General features: G+C 38.6%; 1 protein-coding gene across 1 annotated transcript; it reads right to left on the reverse strand.

Moving 5' to 3' along the window:
* Positions 1-470: 470 nt before the first annotated feature.
* On the reverse strand, positions 471-22,001 carry znf366.L (zinc finger protein 366 L homeolog). Its single transcript, XM_018265085.2, has 5 exons — positions 21,833-22,001; positions 10,990-12,301; positions 8,794-8,985; positions 4,024-4,192; positions 471-1,307 (listed from the first exon to the last, which is right to left on the reverse strand). The coding sequence occupies exons 2-5, from the start codon at positions 12,292-12,294 to the stop codon at positions 862-864; spliced, it is 2,112 nt and encodes a 703-aa protein (XP_018120574.1). The 5' UTR covers positions 12,295-12,301; positions 21,833-22,001; the 3' UTR covers positions 471-861.
* Between the last annotated feature and the right edge of the window lie 524 nt (positions 22,002-22,525).

Raw genomic sequence — 22,525 nt, forward strand, 5'->3', positions numbered from 1 at the left:
GCATGTCTCTGCACACTCTCCAGCTCATTAAAGGAACAGTAACACCAAAAACTGAAAGTGTATCAAAGTAATGAAAATACAATGTACTGATGCTCTGCACTGGTAAACTGGTGTGTTGTTTTTCAGAAACACTACTATAGTTTATATAAACAAGCTGTTGTGTAGCCATGGGGGCAGCCATTGAAGCTGGAAAAAAGGCACAGGTTAGTTAGCAGAGAACAGATAAAACACCATTGTATTGGACAGAGCTTATCTGTTATGTTCTATGTAGCCTTTTCTCCTTTTTCAGCTTTAAATGGCTGCCCCCATGACTACACAGCAGCTTGTTTATATAAACTATAGTAGTGTTTCTGAAGCAAACCCACAGCTTCAGAGTACAGAAGAGCCAAAACTAGGAAGGCAACCAAAGCAGCTGCTTTTTCCTTGCACATGTGCAGAAATGTGTAAAAAAACACAATTATTCAAACTGGTTTTGAAATGAAAATGGTTTATTCCACAAAAAGCTCAGTAGCAATTATTTAAAGCCATATATAGATCTGAAATGTTCTACACTGGCCTTCAAAGCTCCTTGGATCTTTTGGTGCTGAGGCTTTAATGCAATATGTGTTTTCTTTAGTCTATCTGCCAAGAAGCAAACACAAGGTTTAGGAGACCAGTGTAGTATAAACATTGCAGCAGTTACACAAATCTGGAGCATTTGGCCAATTTTTCTCAATGTTTAACATGTGCAAAAATGTAAAATAGAAAAAAAGCTTTCCAAAAAGTAAAATTTGTGTCTTGCTGAATTCTATATGGAAAATACTCTTTAATAATATAAAGTCATATCTTTGAATGATCATGGGTGTTGTGTTGGTTGGAGGTTCATTTCAGCTCTTTGTTTGACATTTCATCTGCATGTGTGTTATTGCGATTATATGAATAATCTGAGGCAGGCAGTTCACAATGCCTCTCTGTCATGCGAAGTTCTTTTTGTGCCTCTTCCATTTGGTGACTGTAACTGATTCTGTCTTCATCCTTTCGTCTGTGTGTAGCAGCTTCCAGCTCCGGACTCAATGATTTTCTCAGGGCACTTGAAGGGTGACCATGCGGCCCTTCTCTTGGGTATCTAATTTCCTGTTCATATATTCCTGGACTGTTGAGAGATTCATCTTTATCCTCTTGGGAGGAGCTGCTTTTTATACTTTCTCCATCAGAATGGCACAAGTTTTCCTTTAACCGCCTCTTCTTAGAAAGGTCAAAGGGCTCTTTCTGTTCCATGCTCCGCAGGATGATAGAGCGGAATAAACTTGCTCTTCCTCTCCCCGCCCCTACAGAGAATAAAAACCAGTTCATCATTTTATAAATAATGGTCTGTGGTACGAGCACTTGAGAACTTTAAAAATAAAACTGTCCTTTATCTGTGGAAGGCAACCTAATGGTTTGCAGGTGATCAATGCAAAAGCAACAGTACAGGTATGGGACCTGATATCCATAATGCTCGGGGCCTGGGGTTTTCTGGATAAGGGATCTTTCCGTAATTTGATTCTTCATACCTTAAATCTACTAGAAAATCATGTAAACATTAAATAAACCAATGGGCTGGTTTTGCTTCCAATAAGAATTAATTATATCTTAAGCTGGCCATAGATGTAAAGATTTTTAAAAGATCCGATCGTCATCGTGAGACCACGATTATCTCGAAACGATCTTACGAATTGTCCATCAACTAAAAAGACCATTTGCCAGGAAAACGGTAGCTGCCTGCTTGGCCCTGCAGACATAGATAGATAAAGATTTTTTAACCTGGCCGATCAATTTGCTGACAGATGTCGGCCGAAATAATCGTTTGAATCCCACTAACCGCCCGATAATTTCGAAGGATTGGCTAAAATCGGTCGTTCAGCAAGAAAAATCTTTGCGTCTATGGGGACCATTAGTTTGGATCAAGTACAAGCTACTGTTTTAATATTACAGAGAAAGGGGAAATAATTTTTAAACATTTGCATTTTTTGGATAATATGGAGTCTATGGGAGATGGCCATTCCGTAATTAGGAGCTTTCTGGATAACGGGTTTCCGGATACTGAAAAAAGTCAAAATCTCAGCAGCTTTTAAGGGGTACAGTGGAGCACCCAACACACTGCTACGTTTGTTACATGGATAATAGATGGCTTTTTATTTATAGAAAGTGTACAGAGAAATAATATGCATTACTCTCTTTCTCTATGCCTATAATGTATATTGTAACTGCACATACTGCAAATATGGGATCTGTTATCCAACCTGGTATTTTCCTAGATAAATGGTCTTTCTGCAAGTCTTAAGGCAGGGGTCCCCAACCTTTTTTTAAGATGAGCCACATTCAGATGTAACAAGAGTTGGGGAACAACACAAGCAAAAAAAAATTTCTATCCTTGAACACTGCCTGCACCGACCCGGCCTGTCTGACTATGCTTTGTCTACTCCTAGAACTGTACCTTCCGTCCAAAACCTTGCTAACAACTGTGCCTCTTTGCTCATCCAGAACCTTTGCATGGCTCCCTGGCCTGGCGGCATCCAATTAACTGAGGGCTCCTCCCAAAGTAAAAGGCGGCTGTTAAAGGGGACCCGTCACCCAAAAAAAATATTCAAAATCCTATTTTTTTTTCATTTGTTAAACAAAATGAACTTTAATTACACTATATAAATTATTTGAATCTTGTTTCCTTCAGTCTGGGAATCCATAATTATAACAAGCAGGCAGCAGCCATTTTGTGGACACTGTTATTAAGACAAGCCTTGTATCATCTCAGAATCTTGTTTATGCACCAGAATGGGGGACCTGATGTCCATCCCCATGTCCTGGCTACACAATTAAATGGTAAAGAGAGAGGGGGAATGTGTGGAGAGCAGTGACATCTAGGAAGTGCTGAATGAAAAGTGAAAGTAATTGTCTGCCCGCCTCTATGCCCAAGGTATAGAGGAGTGGCAGACAATATTTGATTGACAGCTGAGATTTTTAAATGAGCTTACAGCAGCTATGAATGCTTTAATTAAAGTTAGTAATTGGATCTCATGTTTAATTTGAAAAGGACTTTTATTATTCAGCTTTTTGTGTCTGGGTGACAGGTCCACTTTAAAGGCAGAAGCAAGAGCCGAGACCAGGGAGCCAAGCACTGGTTCTGGATTTTGGGTGCCGATAGTGACAAACATGTTTCTTACAAGCAGGATCACTGCCTTTAGGCTATGGGTATGGTGGGTCAGCCTAAATACACAAAAGAAGGCATCTCCGGGTGTGAGTACACACAGGCTGATTGGGTTCAAATCAATGGAGCAGGGGCACTGAGTAGATCTGCGTCTCTCAGCCTGCAAAAATACACCGACTGACAACAGCCAAAGCTTTCAGCCTGTGTGTCCTTAGGCTTCAAAATATTTAAAAAACGGATAACACTGTTTTGCCATCAATATACACGTATATCTATGCTAGCTTTGTTAACATCAAGTACTAGGTACTGGGTCTAATTATAACAGAAAATCAGTCAAAAATGTACAAACAATGTTTTAATAGGGCACAATGACCCCATATATGAATGCAGTTATACATTATTAAATGTGGGCTACACTGTAGGTGGATTGTGCATATTTGTCATATATGTACCACTTACACATCCATTACTGCTACTTCACTGGAAGGAAACACAAGTCCAAGGTGTATGGCACACTATCTGAACAATTGTGCACATATTAATGCTAGTGCTTGGCTTTCCCAATAAATAAGTTCTGGTATACCTGTTTGTTAAAATGAATTATAGATCTATAAAGTCTAGTGTACGTCTATGGTACAACACAAATACATTTTCCATACATACAGACGGCATAGTAGCTGTAGGCTGTACTGCAACTGAATTTTAAAACCACAGTTATACATTATTATTTTTTTATTATTATTATATTTCAAAATAAATCTTGATATTTCGTAGAGCAAAATATCCATATAAAATGATTTATTTTTACAAAAGTGCATCATAGTGCTTTAAAGGAAGTAAGAGGCAGAATAATGTCTCACCTCGAGAGCCCCTCTCAGTAACGCCATGTTTCACTTTCAGGTGCCTTGTGAGGTTCCCCTTCAGAGTGAACTTGCTGGGACAGTATATACATTTGAAGGGCTTGCTGTCAGAGTGTAGATGCATGTGCCCCAATAAATTGTGCATACGATTAAATTCCTTCCCACAAAGCTGTCAAAACACAATGCGACATTTAGAACCAGATTTGTCATTTTTGCTACACACAGATATTTTCAAACTGCGCGACGATCAACAGCTGCAGGAAACAAAGGTCAACGAAAGAAGAAACCCAGAATTGATTAATTTCTTGTTAAGGGGCCCATATTTTGTGTGTAGTGGGAATCTTTAAGCGGAAAGCCACTCTATCTAACCCACTTTTACATCACATGATCTCAGTGTCGGACTGGGATACCAGGGGCCCACCCCAAAACTTTGGACCAGGGGCCCACCAAAGAACCATAGACCAAGGGACCCACTCTCAGTACTATTATTCTTCTTCTTCTCCTCACCTCTATTCTCCTAATCTCTATTCTTACATACTATAATCTATTATTCCAGCTATTTAGCCCCTTTATTCTCAAGGAAATAGGAAATGGCCATGAAATAGGCCAAATGTTTAGCAGCACAAGGCACAGGGCTATTTTTCTTTCATACAGAATACCAGATAAGAGTAGGGTCAAGTACAAGTGAGCGGCATCATACCAACATGTTGGAGGGCATGCTAATAGTACTGTTTGGCTCTGAAACCTTATTGACAGTTAGGGGCAAATTTATTAAGATTCGAGTTGTTTTTACCACAACAATTCAAGTTTTCGAGTTGTTTTTTTTGGTCAAAACTTACATTTTCGGGTTAAAAAACGAGAATATTTGAAATGTATTATAACCCTACCCTGGATATACACCAACTAAAACCTGTCAAGATCATGTAGGAGTCAATGTCAGAGGTCCTTGGAACCATTTGAGGATGTTAACAGCCTGTTTGATGTTCAAGTTTTTTCCTCTGAGTTCTATCGAGGTTAAAAAAAACTCAAACACTAGACCTTTGATAAATAACAGCATTAATGCTTAAACCAAGGTAAATACAAGACTCAGTTTTTCAGAAATTCAGTTTTGTTTGCAAGAGAGACAGTCTGCCACTTGCTTAAAGGAGAACTATAGGATTATTTAAAACCCCTTAATTTTGTAGGCGATAATGTTTACTATATGGTGCTGGTTTTACTTTTGGGTATAAATTAATATTGTCTTCAAAATGTTACTTAAGATGTTTTCTGTCCCTGTTTCAAATGAGGGGTGGGCGTGTCCTAACGCTCCCTGCCAGAAGCACAATAGGAGGGGTACAGCCAATCACAGCCCTGCAGTCACACAAGCAAATAAATGCCACAGTTTCCTATCAGGTCAGTCTAGCTGCTGATTGGTTCCTATCCTACAGTGCAGTGTACTGAGTGCCGCCAGCTCCCCTGAACAGCCTGGGAAAGGAGGCAGCATGGGTGGGACTAGTAGGGATTTTGCAGAAATTTTCATTAAAGTAACCAGAAACACAACTATTTAAAGCACATTCTTTGAATATCTAAAAGAATTTATTGCACTGGCACATTCTGTTTTTTTACATAAAATGTCTCCTTTAAATTTGTGTTCTCCGAAGCACTGGCCTCGTTGTCTTTCCCTGAATCCAGGAAAGCAAATGACCCCAGACAGAATCCACCTTTGGGTGTAACATGCAATGGGAAATGGATTGTGTGTATCATCCAGTGACAAAACGAACACTTTGCCTTTGATTCTCACATTTGCTGTGAGGGACAGGGATTAAAATCGGATTCATACAGAGAATTACAAAGGCCACTGCTGCGCGGTCTTCCCTTGCATTCTTTTCTATTAGGGTGTTTCTTTCCTCCAAAAGGCAGAGAGAGAAAATGAGAATAAGAATAACTGTCCAAAAGGACCGTGAGAAAACAGGAAGCCTTGGAAAGTACAAGAGAAAGCAAGATGAAATCTATTTGCAAGTGGTTCTCCAGGGACATGTGGCCCATTGTTATAGAGGCTGTTCATGCAGCGATATCCTTCCTTGTGCCGAGGAGGAGTTGGATGCCAAAGGGCTGCTATCTGGTCATTGCCTTAATCCTGCTGAACCAGGGCCAGAAACATGACTGGCTTCTGAGATTGGCTTCTGAGATTCCTTTGAGTTTTATTGCCATATTGGTGGGGGGCACCTTAGAATATAAACATTTTTTCATTTGTTCTTACTCCATTATTATAAGATGAAAGCAATCCACAGAAAGCCTCATGAATGTGTGATATTTCATAAGAAGTTCAGAAAGAATGCAAAAGCCAGAGGGTTTCACAATAACTAAGGGCCATAAAGCCCTGCTTTCATTTTAATGTTGAAATCATCAGGCCATGAGTAAAGCTCCTTAAAGGGATACTGTCATGGGAAAAAATGTTTTTTTCAAAACTCATCAGTTAATTAGTCCTGCTCCAGCAGACTTCTGCACTAAAATCCGTTTCTCAAAAGAGCAAACAGATTTTTTTTTTATATTTAATTTTGAAATCTTACATGGGGTTAGACATGTTGTCAGTTTTCCAGCTGCCCCCAGTCATGTGACTTGTGCTCTGATAAACTTCAGGCACTCTTTACTGCTGTACTGCAAGTTGGAGTGATATCACCCCCCCCCCTCAGCCTAACAACAGAACAATAGGAAAGGCAACCAGATAACAGCTCCCTAACACAAGATAGCAGCTCCCTGGTAGATCTAAAAACAGCACTCAATAGTAAAAATCCAGGTCCCACTGTGACACATTTAGTTACAGAAGAAACAACAGCCTGCCAGAAAGCAGTTCCATCAAGTGCTGGCTCTTTCTGAAAGCACATGACCAGGCAAAATGAACTGAGATGGCGCCTACACACAAATATTACAACTAAATTAAATTTTATATTGTAGAGTGAATTATTTGCAGTGTAAACAGTGTAATTTACAAATAAAAACTACATCATAAAAATCATGAGAGAATCCCTTTAAGATCATTTTTGTTCTGTTGCACAAAATGGTATTCTAAAAAAAAAGTTTTCATTTTTTATCTTTTGTGGTTTTTAGAATTAACTTTCTGTTGCTAGGATCTAATTTACTATTAACCAGGCAATGGTTTGGAAGTCATGACGCACAAGCTGTTTGGTTGCAGGCATCAGTGACGCCACAGACTGGAAGTTAGTATAAAGACAAAATAAGTAGGAATGATGTGTGCTTTGATCTGATCAAGGATTTAATGGGCCTGGAGGGGGCTGGGAATGAGGCTTGCTTTTAAAATAAATGTTTTAAACAGATCCACTTGCCCAAAGTTTTGAGGATGGGGGTCCATAGGAAATGTTGATCTTGTGTGGTTAGTTACACCACTACAACAAATGTTGCATGGGGCTCCTAATACCAAACTTGATCCAATCGTTTAACCCCAGGTACCCATGTTATTTCTTTCCATTTTGTAACACTTGAATAACCATGTTGTATCCTCAATACAGAAGCCACATTTGTGTTGTAAAGCATAAACTATCAATATTAAAATGAAGACAAAAGGAGTTTTAGAATTATTACTTTGATATGCCCCAATTTATGTGTTTTATGTGAGTCAAATGTTTTTATAAGTTCCTCTTTAATAATATATAATAATATATATATAACTTCTTAGGTGCTCATCCTATTAAACCATGCCCATTAAAACATTGCTTATTCCAGCACCAGCTAGGAATGATGTCTTCACTGTTCCAGCCCTGAGTGAACAAGCACACAGCATTCCAGTGAAAGTTCAAAAGTCATTGGACTAGTTATGGCTTGGATAGATTTGCCTTTCTACTCTTTATTTAGTTTAAAATAATATATGATTGTCTGGGGGTCACTAATACCTGCAACCAAAAAGATCATGCTCTGTGTGACTACATTTTCATTGTTACTTAGTGTTTCCTATCCTTCAATGCTGCCCCCTGGGCACTTACCTTTCCTGTACCGGTGGGGGTCCAAAGGTGGCCACATCACCAGTGTGGTGATCGCAATTGAGCTCTTTCACACTAGAAGAGCCAAATTTCCAATTTAAAAAACAGAAATGTGTCTCTTAAAGGTACCGGAGCAGCTTTTTGCTACCCTTGGTAACCAGGTGGGCACTGCCACCTGAGGGGAGTTTTTCAACTTGTCTCATTGCTGCTGCACTCCTGCTCTTATCCATCTTCCAATCTGACTTCCAAACCATTAGTGGTTGTGAAAGTAAGTTGGACCCTGGCAGCCAGATGAAACTGAAACTCCAGCAGCAGAAAACAATGTATTCTAATAACAACAAAAGATAAAAAACGAAGACCAAATGTACTGTCTCCAGAAGAGGAGGTAAGGCCTACATTCTATTTATATATTATATGATGCCCAATTTTCCCAAGAGGGTCACTTAACAATATATTACTAGTTGCCCAACTCTGGGAATCAATTTATAAACAATTGCAGTTGTGAAAATTTATGGGATCTTTCTTAGCTTCTGGAAAAGGAGGCTGTTGCCATTTTACATATAAAAAGCTACAGCATCACAGCCTGATTGGAAAAGGTGCATTTCAATGTTTGGATTTGATGAATCAGCCCTAAGCAATGATGCCTGAGCTATTGGACTGTTTTTCATGCACTGTGCATAGGCAGCTACATGCTTACATAAATGATTTCTATTTTGTCTTCAGGATAGAAACTATAAGAAATGCTGGCCATGAACAGCAAGGGTACAAGATAAAGAGAATACACAGATATTCGTACCTTGCACTTGAATGGCTTCACATCAGAATGGACAATCATGTGAGCTTTAAGCGTCTGCTTCTGGACAAAGCTTTTAAAGCAGAGGTGACACTGATAGGCTCTGATATTTGTGTGGATCAGAACGTGCCTCTTCATATTGGCCAACAGGGTAAATTCTCGGCCGCAAATTCCACATTTGTGCTCCTTCACTCCCTAAAAGTAAAATAGAAAATATTTTTTTCATTTAAATATGATACATGAAAATGTATGTGTATTTGGGAAAAACAATTGTTGTACAAAATCTGCTGTATTATATTGATATTGTCCTCCAGATGGAAAGAGTATTTTGTAAAATTGATAAATATTGCGATTATTTGCAGGGTCAGGAAAGCAAAGTCATGGAAAATAGTTTACAACTTTACTCAGCAACCACAAATATGGATCAAAACTTTTTATTGACTTTACAGAACCTCCAGTTATTGATTTAGAAAACAATAAATAATCTGCAGGACTTTCCATACTGAGTAGGACTAGACTATTGCCATGAATAATAAAAGTAATAGGCTCAATATTTGCTTCAGTTCTTGTAGTCTTGTATCCCAACTGTACCATCTTTGAAAGCTAACTTTCTGATTTCCTAAATGAAACAATTAACAACAAACAAACACAAATACATGTCTGTAGATACTGTATCTAAGGTTCCTTGTGCAGAATAGCCTATGATCCATATCATTTACTCAATATTTAAAGACAAATAAAGAATCAAACTATACATATGATTAGACTATATTTTCCCTTTCAGCTATTTATAAACAAAATCTACTCACAAATCCCAGTTTAAAACTGGTGTGTGGGCAGCCTCTTGCCACTTACTCTATTTTGTAACTTTAAACCTCCACTGTTTTTCTAAAGCTAAGGCTTTGTTTTCCTCCAGTTTCTTTTCACTTACACTCTCACTTTCCATGGAAAGTCTCCAGACTGACACATTTCCTGGGAAGCAGAAATGACTTGAGCAGTAGCTCTGCAAGAATAATAAGTACTACGTATAGTACAGGGAGACAGCATGCCATTTAAACTGTCCAGCAGTGTAAAGTACACTTTCTGTCTCTTTAGAAGTGAATAATGGTTTACTGCAAACATATAGCATAATGTGTATGTACCCCAAGTATGACATTCATGCCCCAGTCCATCCAAACCCCACTCATGTTTGGATAAGCCTTGCCTCTTTAAGTTCAATAAATCAGTACTGTGGAACTAATCATAGTAAACAAAGTAGGATGGTTAACATCATTAACATTGGGGGGTATGACTATATAACTGATTTTGTGTGGCGCTGTATGGATTAAAACAGTGATCCCCAACTAGTGGCTCATGAGCAATGTGTTGCTCACCGCCCCCTTGTATGTTGTGCCTAGTTGGCCTCAAAGCAGGTGTTTATTTTTGAATTCCTGGCTTGGAGGCAAGTTATGGTTGCATAAAAATCAGGTACTCTTAAACAGCGCCTCCTGTAGGCTGCCAGTCCACATAAGGGCCTCCAAATAGCCAATCACAGTCCTTATTTGTCACCCCAGGAAACATTTTTAAGCTTGTGTTGCTCCCCAACTCTGTATAAATTTCAGTATGGCTCACGGGTAAAAAAAACATTGGGGACCTCTTGATTAGAACCTTAGTGCTCCTAAAGTTACAAGTAAATGTTATGTAAAGAAGTAATACAGTACATACAGGGTATACTGTATTCCTCATAACAGCCAACTGGTGCATAGTGAAATGGGGGTGAGTTTGAGGAAAGTTGTGGTTGTGTCACTGCATAAAAGCTGTGGGCTCTGTGGACTTTTGAATTCTTTTGAAAGGGAATTATGTTTAGGGCATAGTTGGGAACCCATGTTGCATATGGCCCTTCAGGAGATTTTTAATGTATACACCCATTTATTGTGCGGAATATGTTGGCATTTTATACATACACGCTAATAAAATAATAACAATAGTTGTTGGTGGTGATCTTCTTCTTCTTATTAGCGTGTATTTATAAAACGCCAACATATTCCACAAGCGTTGTACAATAGATGGGTATATGCATTAAACATACAGAAAAACATACAAAAACCACCAATAACCAAAACAATAATGAACTGCAAATGTATATTTTACCCATTTTCCAATGGCTTTATCATGTGTGGTTGCTTTCCTTTCTTATTATTCCCAAAAAATGTCACTCACCTTATGAGTTAGAGAATGCTGTTTCAGATGGTGGGGCTGCACAAATTCCATCCCGCACTCTGAGCAGATATGAGGCCGAATATCTTTGTGTTTCATCATATGATTCTGCAGCTGACTGGGGTACTGAAATGTTTTATCACATTCGGTGCAATTGTACTGCACAGGGCCCCGATGGGCTGTCAAATGTCTCTTCAGCTGGGCCAGGGTGGGAAAATCGAGGCCACACTCAACACAGATATTTTCTCGCCCACCCTCGTGCTTGGTTTCGTGGACTTTAAGCTCACTGGGATAAGCAAAGCCCCTGCCGCATATTCTGCAGCTGTAAGGTTTCACTTGGCTGTGCTGCATCATGTGTCTTTTCAGATGGCTGGTTTGGGTGAAGGCCTTGTGACAAACATGGCACTTGTGGGGTCGTGCTCCCTGATGCGTCAACATATGAGTGTGCAAATGACTTAGTTGTTTAAACAGTTTCCCACATCGAGTGCAAGCATGGGGTTTTATGCCACTGTGGCCTAAAATATGGGTTACCAAGTTATATTTGGAAGTGTATGACTTATCACACATTGGGCATTTCCAGCGTTTTTGGTCACCTATATCCACATAAAAGCTGTCATCAATTTGAATATTTACATCTACCCTTTCCACCTTTTGTTTATGATCTTCACTGTCGCTAACGCTAGATTTATGCATTGCGTCTTCATCTAGCCTCTTAATGCCAAGATGGTTACTGGTGTGGATGCTCTGTGGTGCCATATGATATGGAAACATTGTGCCAGGATAGCTTTTTTGGTAGTAAGGGTAGGAAGAATGTAGATATAGGGGTCCATTTGGCCACATTACATTTGTCATTACTGGTTCTTGCTTTATGGGTCTGACCCAAAAATGGTCCAGTGTTCTATAGTATTGGATGCCAAGGTTACACAAGTCAATCATCTTTGAATTAAAACCGGGAAAGTGAGAAAATGGATACATTAAAGGAAGTCTAGACTGCAAAAAATCCTTCTCTTCTTCCATTATTTGCAGACTTGAATCAGTATTTTCCCCTGTGCTGGACATCTTGCTGGGAAAGCTCTTTCTTTTCTTGGAACTACTTTCTAGTTCCTCATTAAATTCATGTAGATTTTCTGTTTGCCGTTTATATAGGTAGTGTGGGAAGGGGTTGGTGTATTGCTCACCATACGGTGCAGGCATACCGCTGTGCTTTGCATTTTCAGGCTGTTGGCAGTGTGGATAGAAGGTGGGCTTCTTTGCACCTGTTTTGTGCCTTGAATCTTCACTTTCTGTTAGATATACATGTGCCTGCATTATTCAACTGAAAGTGAAAAAAAAACATATTTTCCTTGAACTGAAACTGTATTTGACTCAACAATCAAAAAATATCTTTATATTGTAAAATTGAGCGTTCTTTAGCCAAATGAAAGTGAGCAGTTGTTGCTTTTGTGTTAAGTTGTAGTACAAGATAAAGGGTTATTTAGTTTTCATTTTAGTACCACTACAGTTACACTTACACAGCATTAGCACAAAAAGAGGTTTGGGTCTGACATATTTACACATCTTTTCATTTATTTTCTTGCCATTGACGATTTTTAGCTACCTTTTTTTTTAACTTTTATAACACAAATGTTCTAATGCTTTGGATACAAGTTGCTTTTTGTATACACAAACTGGCTACACAAGGAAAATAAATTCAAAGAAACAACTACAACAGGGATTAAAAAAAAAAAAAAATATATATATATATATATACATACAGGTATGAGATCCCTTATCCAGAGACCCAGAAAAAGAACAGAGAGCCAAAAGGACTCATTGCTGTTGTAGTCATTGGCACAGTCCCTGTAAGCATTGGCATTTATTAATTAAAGGTAATTGCACTCCTTGCACTTCCCTATAGTTTCACTTGGCACCAATGCATCCGCCCCACCTCCTCTTTCTAATCGCAGCCAAGTGCACCTACAGATACCCGGAGACACTGGAGCTAGTGTCATACTTTCAAGCTTCCTATAATTCCAGGGTTCCATCTGGTAGTTGTGTCAAAAGACTCAGCAGACTTGTGCCCAGTGAATTACTTGCAATTGTCATATTAATGAGTGCAGAACATTACACAATCCCCAAACTTTGGATGCAATTGCAAACATTTTATCAAAACACCCTCCCACAATTGCTTTTTTTTTTTTTTTTGACCCATTGGCAAAAACTGAGGTGGATGCAACTCATTAATGTGAGGGAAATACTGCATTTTGGGTAAAAAAAACAATGTGTATTGCATCTGAAATTGCACTTGTCATACTGCATATGCATTTAGAAATGAGCCCCAAAGAGATAGAAGGAGGGACTACATGGGGAGGACCGTCTGAAGAAAAAGAAAAAGCCAATGGAGGGAGAAGGGGAAAAAAGTGGGTTATGGATAAGCAAGAAATATCTGAAGAGGAGATCACTTTGGTTAACACTGCTGCCTTGGGTTACTGAGTTCTTGCATTCACTTCTGACTAGGGTGCTATGACCAAGTAGTTCACATGTTCTCCCCATGTCTCCATGGGTTTCTTCCCACACTCTAGAAACACTGAGCTGGCTTCTCATGCAACTGACCCAAAAGTGTCTGGCTGAGTGAATGTGATAGAGCCCTTACAATGGGACAGGGACTGATGTGATTGGACAACAAAATCTCCAAAATCCTACACAGCATGCAAATGCTATATAAATAAAGCATAATAATAATAATGAGGGAAAGTAGAGAATTGGGAAAGCAGGTGGTGGTATAGAAAGGAGAATAAGAAACTAAAAGAGGAAGAGTAGCGGAGAAAGGAATAGGGGAGGAGGAAAAGACAAGAAGAAAAAAGCAGCAGTAGATACATTTGTTTTTGCCTGTTTTAGTTATGTGTGGAGCAAGAAACTGGAAGAGGAACAGTAGAAGGGAAAGTGATGGTGACAGAAAAGGAGAAGGCAGAGATGTGCAGGGACAATCTACAGGTATAAAGTATATATATATATATATATATATTTATATTTATATATGTGTGTGTGTGTGTAAAGGTATGTGAATAGTACTGTGGTGATGTTAAATACGGTTAAATTAAATGCCGAACTCCAAAAAGAGGAAACAAATAGATGCTTGGCAGCGTCAACAGTAACACTGGGATTACCAACAATTACAAGGGATTATGAAAGAAGGAACATAATTTTGTTATAATACCCCTTTTAGCATTATTTTACCTTTATGGTAATTCTAAATAAATATATATACCCATGACTGATTAATTACTGACAGCTTGGTGCATTTTTAATTGAAACAAATATGGAAACACAATGTTTCTGAGTCATTTCTCAATCTTATTAAGAAAATATTCCATCCAAAAGAACTAAATGTATCCTCTATTTCCTGTTGCTTGTCTAAGATTTCCTGGATCCGTGGGCCAGCCCGAATGTGCATGAGTTCTGCCAGGGTAATAAGATTGATGTTCAATTTGGAGGAGAGTGAGCTAAATAGATCTTATTCCACAGTAGATTTCCATTCTTTAATTTAGTTTCATTTTGTGTAAAACTAAGAATAAATTTAAAGTAACACAGACATTATGAGAAAGTCAGTGGGGGTTCATTTATAAAGACTGGGCAAATTTGCATCTGGGCAGTAACCCATAGCAACCAATCAATTACTTGCTTTTTTCAGGCAGCTGCAGGTTGAACAATGAAAGCAAACATTTGATTGGTTGCCATAGGTACTGTCCACATGCAAATTTGCCCAGTGTTTAGACATTAACCCCAGTGGATTTGACTTAAGGTGGCCATACACGGACATACTTTTATCGTTCTGCGATGAACGATCGTATCATTAAACGCTCGCCTGGCGATTATTTTACCATACGATATGCCATCCACGGAGAATGATTATATGAACAGATATAATCGTATCGTTTGCTTCGTGTACAGGCGAACGTTGTTCAACAAATGAGGAGTGGTGCCAGCATTGTGTCACTGTCTGTAGTATATAGTCAGTTTCTCCTTCCCTGCTCCATGCAGACATATGGATTTATGTCTTGCTATTGAAAGTGCAAAATAGTCAGCACAGCCTCCTGGCTTTTTCTTATTCGTGGTGCAAGTATTCCCAGTGGCCACTATCCACAGGCATAGACTGTGGGACACCAGGTAATCTCGGTGGGCCAATGACAAAGACCTGCGCTGCCCACTGATTTCCCCCGACAGCCCCAATCAAGAGAACAGGTATATGCAGGGTTGGTCTGGGGGGCCCGGGGCTGCTGTCTCAGGGCCCCAATGCCTCTGCCTCAAAGCCCCTTCCAGGATCCCTGCTGCAGCCATAAAACCCCTTTAGTCCCCCTCGTGCGCACACATACACGTACCTTAATTTGTCACAAACTGGCCCAGCAGGTCTGGGCCAGCGGGGCCCAGTCTGACCCTGGGTACACGTGGGAGGTCTGAAGGGGGGTTGCGGCTGGACCAGTGCACATGAGTACAATATTACAAGGCCTCAGGCATATGAGTTTTTTGGTATAATTCCAGTCTGACAGATCACATCTTAATCAGTGAGACTCAGTAATCCCATAACTGCCTGCCGGTGGATTGGCACGAGATCCATTGAGGTGCATGTACAACCCACCACCTGATTGCAAGTGTTCTGCAAAGAAAGAATTTGGCCCAACAGTGCCAGACTGTAGGCGTGTAGAATCAAAACATTAAATACTGTTGCCCCTGGGGACTAAATGAGTACTGTTCATTCACTCCATTTTTATAACATTTTTATAACACTGTGATAGTATTGAGACTTCATTTTGTTTGAGAAATTAACCATTGTCTAATCTGCTATTGAAAGATTTTTGTATACTTATTTTATAGTGTTTTATGTAAATTTATGTCATGTGAATATACTATATCAATTTCACTTTATTTATATTAATGTAACATATGATAAGAGAGATTAAAAACATTACTATATGGCACTATGCACTTTGTTTTTCAGATCATTTAGTTTAAATACCTCTGCTGCACAGGTTTAAGCTATACACCTGAACTGTGGTAGTGGTTTTGTGATGGTTCGTTCTTTGGTGGGTTGAGTATATAATTTGCACTGAAATGTTTTTACTATCTTGATAAAGGTCCCTGTGTTAACCGGAACGTTGATCCAATAAAATCCTGGTGTGCTTCAGCATTTTTCTATGTATATATATACAATTTTATATCCTGAATCTTATATAATTTTATATCCAGGAATCCTCAAGACGGCTCGAGCTACAGAGCCGAAACGTTGAAAATAAATTTTGTTATTTTGACTTTATACTAAGCCCTGTTTGGTGCGTTTTTTTTCTAACTAATAGTATTATTGTTTTGAACCAGCACACAGGCATTGGATTTTTTACCGTGTGCACCAGTCACAAATTGTTTTATATATATATATATATATATATATATATATATATATATATATATATATATTTATATATATATATATATATATATATATATATATATATATATATATATATATATATATATATATATAAAATCATATTTTATATTTAATTTTATATATTTATATTTTGACCCACACAACTACATACCGATTTGTGGTATGCGTTTTGTGGATCAAAATCTACCATGAAATTATACCAGCTGGTAACTCCAAGGTTCCATTGTCCATAACACTAGTACAGAGAGGGGCAAGAATTCCAACCAAAAAATACCTCTAATAAATGGCAATGTTTTGTGGGTAGGGAACCAAACAAAAGGCATGGGCTAAGAAGCATGACAGCAGCATCATAACTAGAAGTTGATTGATCCAACACCAAATTGATTTCATCCCCCTAAACTTTATAAATGTCATTTTTCATAGACATACAGGGGCACATTTACCTAGGGTTGAATATCGAGGGTTAATTAACCCTCGATATTCAACCATCGAAGTAAAATCCTTCGACTTTGAATATCGAAGTCGAAGAATTTACCGCTATTCCTACGATCGAACAAAGGAAGGAATAATTGAACGATTTGAAGGATCTTAATCCATCGTTCGAAGGATTATCCTTCGATCAGAAAATTGTTAGGAAGCCTATGGGGGACCTTCCCCATAGGCTAACATTGGCCTCGGTAGGTTTTAGGTGGCGAACTAGGGGGTCGAAGAATTTTTTAAAGAGACAGTACTTCGACTATCGAATAGTCGAACGATTTTTAGTTCGAATCGTTCGATTCGAAGTCGAAGGTCGTAGTCGAAGGTCGAAGTAGCCCATTCAATGGTCGAAGTAGCCAAAAAAAACATTTGAAATTCAAACTATTTTTCCTCTATTCCTTCACTCGAGCTAAGTAAATGGGCCCCACAGTGTGAGTGCCCCATTGTGTCCTCCATAATGCCCCATTCACTGGAGGTTAATGAGATGCTGCAGGTGATATCAGTTTCTGCATCCGTGTTGTGGAATCAAAAATGAAGAAGTCTGTGGCTAGACAAAGTAAAGTAGACTGGAAGTGTAAAACCATGAGCAATTAACTTGCTTTATCTCTCACTTCTCTTTTGGAAATCACCCATGCCAATTAACCAGTTATAGTTCATGTTGGAAATTGGTTCGATGGACATGAGAGATCTTACAGCCCTGGTTTTCATTGCAGTTATTCTTATAGTACACTCTACTATATATATATGTACATGTTATACAGTTAAGGTGTCAGGGGTGAGATTTGGATTTATTTGCTATCCGAGATATTCTTGAAACGATGGAACTATGGCTGAATTACTGATACATCAATATCTTTATTTGTCTGTAACTTCTATTATAAACTTTCAGAGACCTGGATCATATTTTGGACCTGAAAGAATCATCTTGAAATGAAAGTATTAAAACTTGCATCACACTCCAGTTTGCTAACAATTACACTCTGGCTGTCTCAACCCTTGCCTCATTGAGAACGTTTTTACAGGAGATTAGTCACCCGCAGTAGCAGAGATTTATCAATGACATTAATGATTAAAGGAGAACTCAACCCCCCCACTAATAAAAACCCCACCCAGTACCCTACCTAGTCCCCCCTGCTGTCCCCCAGCATAGGTGATAACACCTATAAGTGAGCCCTAATCCTTTACTCTCCATTTTCCTGCTCTTTGGATTTCTAGGTCCTCTACCGTCCCTTTGACAATTTCCGGCACATTTGGCGCATACGCAGTTGCTACGAACTGGAAGACTGTTTCAACTGTGCATGCGCCAATACGGCCCTCTTTTCTGGAAGAAATCCGAAGAACCAGAAGATGCCGCCCACGAACTCCGCTGTGCTAACTCTGCACCTATAGGCGAGCAAAGGATTAGGGGCACTTATAGGTGTTATCAGCTATGTAGGAGGAGAGCAGGGATGGGGGAATATGTAGTGTACTGGGTGGGAGTTTTTATTAGTGGGGGGGCTGAGTTCTCCTTTAATCCCCTTGTGGACCATTGTCCTTAAACTCTAACTCACTAGCTTCTAACAGTCCAGTTGTCATATCCCTTAAACCCTCAGGCCTGGATTTGTGGGAAGGCCACCTAGGCCCGGGCCTAGGGTGGCAGAATTTTAGGGGGCGGCATGCTGCCCAACCACACTCACATTGGTTCAAAACACTGGGCATACGCTGGTGATACAATCATTTTTTAAATCTCCCATGTGCCAATCCCCATTGCTCCGGTCCCGATGATTAAAATTTGCACGAATAAAGGTGAAGGGACAGGGGCGACAAATGGCAGTGGGCCTAGGGGCGTGCGCTATGTAAATCCGGCCCTGTAAACCCTAACTCTTTAAACCCTTACCCTCCAGCTGTCTTATCCCTTAAACTCTAACTCACTAAACCCTTACACTCCTGCTGTTGTATCCCTTAAAGATGAACTAAACCCTAAAAATGATTGTGGCTAAAAATGCCATATTTAATATACTGAACTTATTGCACCAGCCTAAAGTTTCAGCTTCTCTAAAGCAGCAATGATCCAGGAATTGTCACAGGGGGTCACCATCTTGGAACGTGTCTGTGAAACTCACATTCTCAGTGGGCTCTGAGCAGCTGTTGAGAAGCTGAGCTTAGGGGTCGTTGCAAATTATCAAGCAGAAAATGAGGTTGGACTGTAATATAAGCTGATGCTACAGGGCTGATTATTAAATTCTGTTGCACTGGTTTCTGTGCTGCCATGTAGTAATTATCTGTATTAATTACTAATTAGCCTTATATTGTGTCATTTCTATTCTATGTGTACTGTATCTTGTGAGTGGATCCCTAAGATCAGTAAATGACAATAGCACATCAACTGCCATAGACTTCAACTAGCACCTTAAACTGCCCCTGGATTAAATATTATGTTTAGTTTCTTACAATGTCATTATGTTTCTTACATGTATATTTAAAAAAATGTATAAAATATTTATATAATACACTCCCTCTAGTGGTAATTTGTGGGTAACGCAAGTACAGAACAAAAATATAGTAAATCATTTTTGTGTTGGGAAGCAAAATACTAATACATATGTATAAGGGGACATTTTATGTGATACCCTGACAACAAGAAAATATTTTGCAATAACACATGATTACTTTACACAACAGTGTAATAGTGCACAAACCGAAAAAATTATAAAAGTAATAACCTGCACATCAGCTTGATTCTTAGCCTTTGTTATTAGCTGTGGATAGTTTGAAATCAAGGTTTATTGCCCCCCAAAATTTTGATTTCACAGCAGTCACATCTGTGACTAATAACAAACAACTTTGTAAATCTGTGTGCAGGTTCCTACTTTAGTGAATTTCTAGTTGAATAAAGATACCTAAAAATCCTGTGAATAATATTCTAATAAGCGGTGCTACTGACGTAGACTTGTTTATTATAATAAATAATGCACCCCTTGTTGTAAGCATATTATAATTCAGTTCAGACTACTATGACCTATATAAAAGCACTTATTGGCCTTCAGTGTCATGCCTTTATGTAGTTATGGTGACTTCAAACATCCTTATATTTTACTATAGGGGGTACACTGTTTTCATTCTGTACATTATAAGAATGTTTCTGAAAAGTTCTATGAATAGGCAGAAGTTCCCATGATGAGTAAGATTAGTATATGTCATAGATACTCAAGGTAATTTCTAATGTCCTTTTAATGCACAGAAGGGAATATGTTATTATTTATCAGCATATAACAGCACACAATGTAAGATATATGTCATAATTATGGCATCCTTTTCATTGAGTTTGTATGGTTGTATCCACTGTATACATACAGCACTTGTATTAAATATTTCAAATTAAATTAAGTCTTATTGTGAATTTTCAATCATCATGCCTTTTGGAAGAGCTTTAACTGTGGAACTCCAAGCCGACAAATTATGTAGCACTAATCCTGCAGGACTTAAATGGGAACATTTCTGTACCAGAATGTGTTTATAGTCTAGTTTACACAAATATTAAATATTTCTCAACTGCATATTATGGTATAACAGGTAGGGGATATGTTATAAAGATCTTCTAGCAGAGGATTTGTTTCCCATAATTTGAAGCACTATTCCATAAAGCTACTAAAATATATTTAAATATTAAAAATAACAGGATGGTTTTGCCATTAACATGGATTTATGCTGTTTAATCATCCCCAAGAAGGTACTGTCTAGTTAATACACACAGGGCTCCATGGCAACTGGCAATGCTGTATTTTAAAGCATAGATAATAAATTCCATACCTATATTATAACCTTTTATTGAAACTAATTTAAGAATGTATATCCAAACACAAAATTCTAGTCTGTTTAGATTGTTATGAATTATTGTGAGTAAAAATACAATTAGGAATACAGATTATTTAACAAACTATTTTTAGGAGATTTTCGCCTTTAAGTTAACTTTTATTGTGTTATTGAATGGTCAGTTCTAAGCAACTTTCGATTGGTCTTGATTATTAATTTTTTTATATATATTATTATTATTTATTTGCTGTCTTCTTCTGACTCTTGACAGATTTCAAATGGCGGTCACTGACCCCATCCTAAATACAAATGCTCTGGAAAGCGACACGTTTATTGTTATTGCTGCTGTTTTGTTTTTGTTTTCGCTCATTTTTCTATTCAGACCTTCCCCTATTTGCTAGGGTAATTTGGATCCTAGAGATTTCTGAAACTGCACACTGGAGAGCTGCTTCATAAAAAGCTAAATAACCACAAATAATGATCACTCTCTACATCATACTAAAAGTTAACTCAAAGGTGGACAACCCCTTTAAACCCATTTTATAAGGCTGAACAAAAAGAAGAATCCTGAGACGACTGCCAATAACCGCACATTATGTTTTTCTATCCTAGTAGGAATAATGAGGCTCAACAGAATGCAACAAGGAATGTTTACCAGATCATCTGGGCTGCACTGTCTCAAACTGATTGCATTTCACTTTTAATGGAGTCAATTCTAGATTTTCTAGCTATGTCTAGAATCATTCTACCCCCCAAGGAGGGTGAGTGTTGGTGCAGTAATTTGTGCACACCACACCAAAAACTTGAACTAGGTTCCACCTGGTAACCTGCAACTATCATTGGAACTGGGGGCAAAAAATTATGGGGGGCTCCACTGCCCCCCCCCAAGGTTCTGATGCTTACATTTTTCTCATCTGGTAACCTCATAGTAAGAGGGTCAGGATTAAGAGTAATAATAAGAACCCAACTGATATATTATGTAAAATGAATGGAGAACTATTATAAGAAAATGACTCTTTGCCAATGCAAATGAATGTATTTCTAAGTATAACGATGCTTGGTTCTGCATGTAAACATCTATAAATAGAGCTATATTTTTGCCCGCTAAAGGTATCACCTTGCAGACATGGAGCCGTGAGTAGGAAATGTACTTACAGTGTGCAGAGGAGGACCAGTTATATCTGTATCTTTTCCCCTTACGCTTCTCCTGCTCCCTGTCCCACTCTCAGCAGTTTACTTCAGGATCATGCAGGGACAGTGTTTAAAGTGACTTAAGAAACAGAACAGGAACAATCACTTTGTTCCCTTTTTTCAGATGAGTACCTTCGGAAAAAAGGAAGGAAGGGAGGGGAGAGGAAGTCAACAACCCTATGCTTTCCTGCAAAAAAATAAGGAAACAGCAGATAATCATCTTTTTCTTCTAAAAAAAAATGTTTGGCAGAAGAAAAGAAATGAGAAGGAATTTCACTAACATTCCATGCAGTGGATTCTGTCAGTACTGGGGACCAGTCTTACTCGGAGTGTTTAAGTCAGGGACTGGCCGCAGTCTTTCCCCAGGTGAATGAAGCTGCTTTCCAGGTACCAGCCATTTATGTATAGGGCTAGCACAGAAAAAAGAACATGCGGATTATACACTATACCCAAAAACAAAAATACTGGGTCTAATAAATGTCATACTTTTAACAACGCCACCAAAACACCATATTCACGAGGTACTTGTGTAACAACAGTGCCACTGTTTCAATATTTCATGCACTGTTGTGAACTGCAGTCAAGTAGTGATGGTGATTTGAAATGCATATGATGGCACCAACCATGGAGCAAAGCGACACGGATGTTTTTCCAAGG

This window comes from Xenopus laevis, chromosome 1L (assembly GCF_017654675.1).
Source record: "Xenopus laevis strain J_2021 chromosome 1L, Xenopus_laevis_v10.1, whole genome shotgun sequence".
Taxonomy (NCBI): Eukaryota; Metazoa; Chordata; class Amphibia; order Anura; family Pipidae; genus Xenopus; species Xenopus laevis.

Excerpts from the sequence above, each read along its gene's own strand:
- znf366.L (XM_018265085.2), bottom strand. The coding sequence starts at position 12,294 with ATGCAGGCACATGTATATCTAACAGAAAGTGAAGATTCAAGGCACAAA. Across the intron at positions 8,986-10,989 it reads AGCATTCTCTAACTCATAAG|GGAGTGAAGGAGCACAAATG; the intron begins GTGAGTGACATT and ends TTTTACTTTTAG. Across the intron at positions 1,308-4,023 it reads TACTGAGAGGGGCTCTCGAG|GGGCGGGGAGAGGAAGAGCA; the intron begins GTGAGACATTAT and ends TATTCTCTGTAG.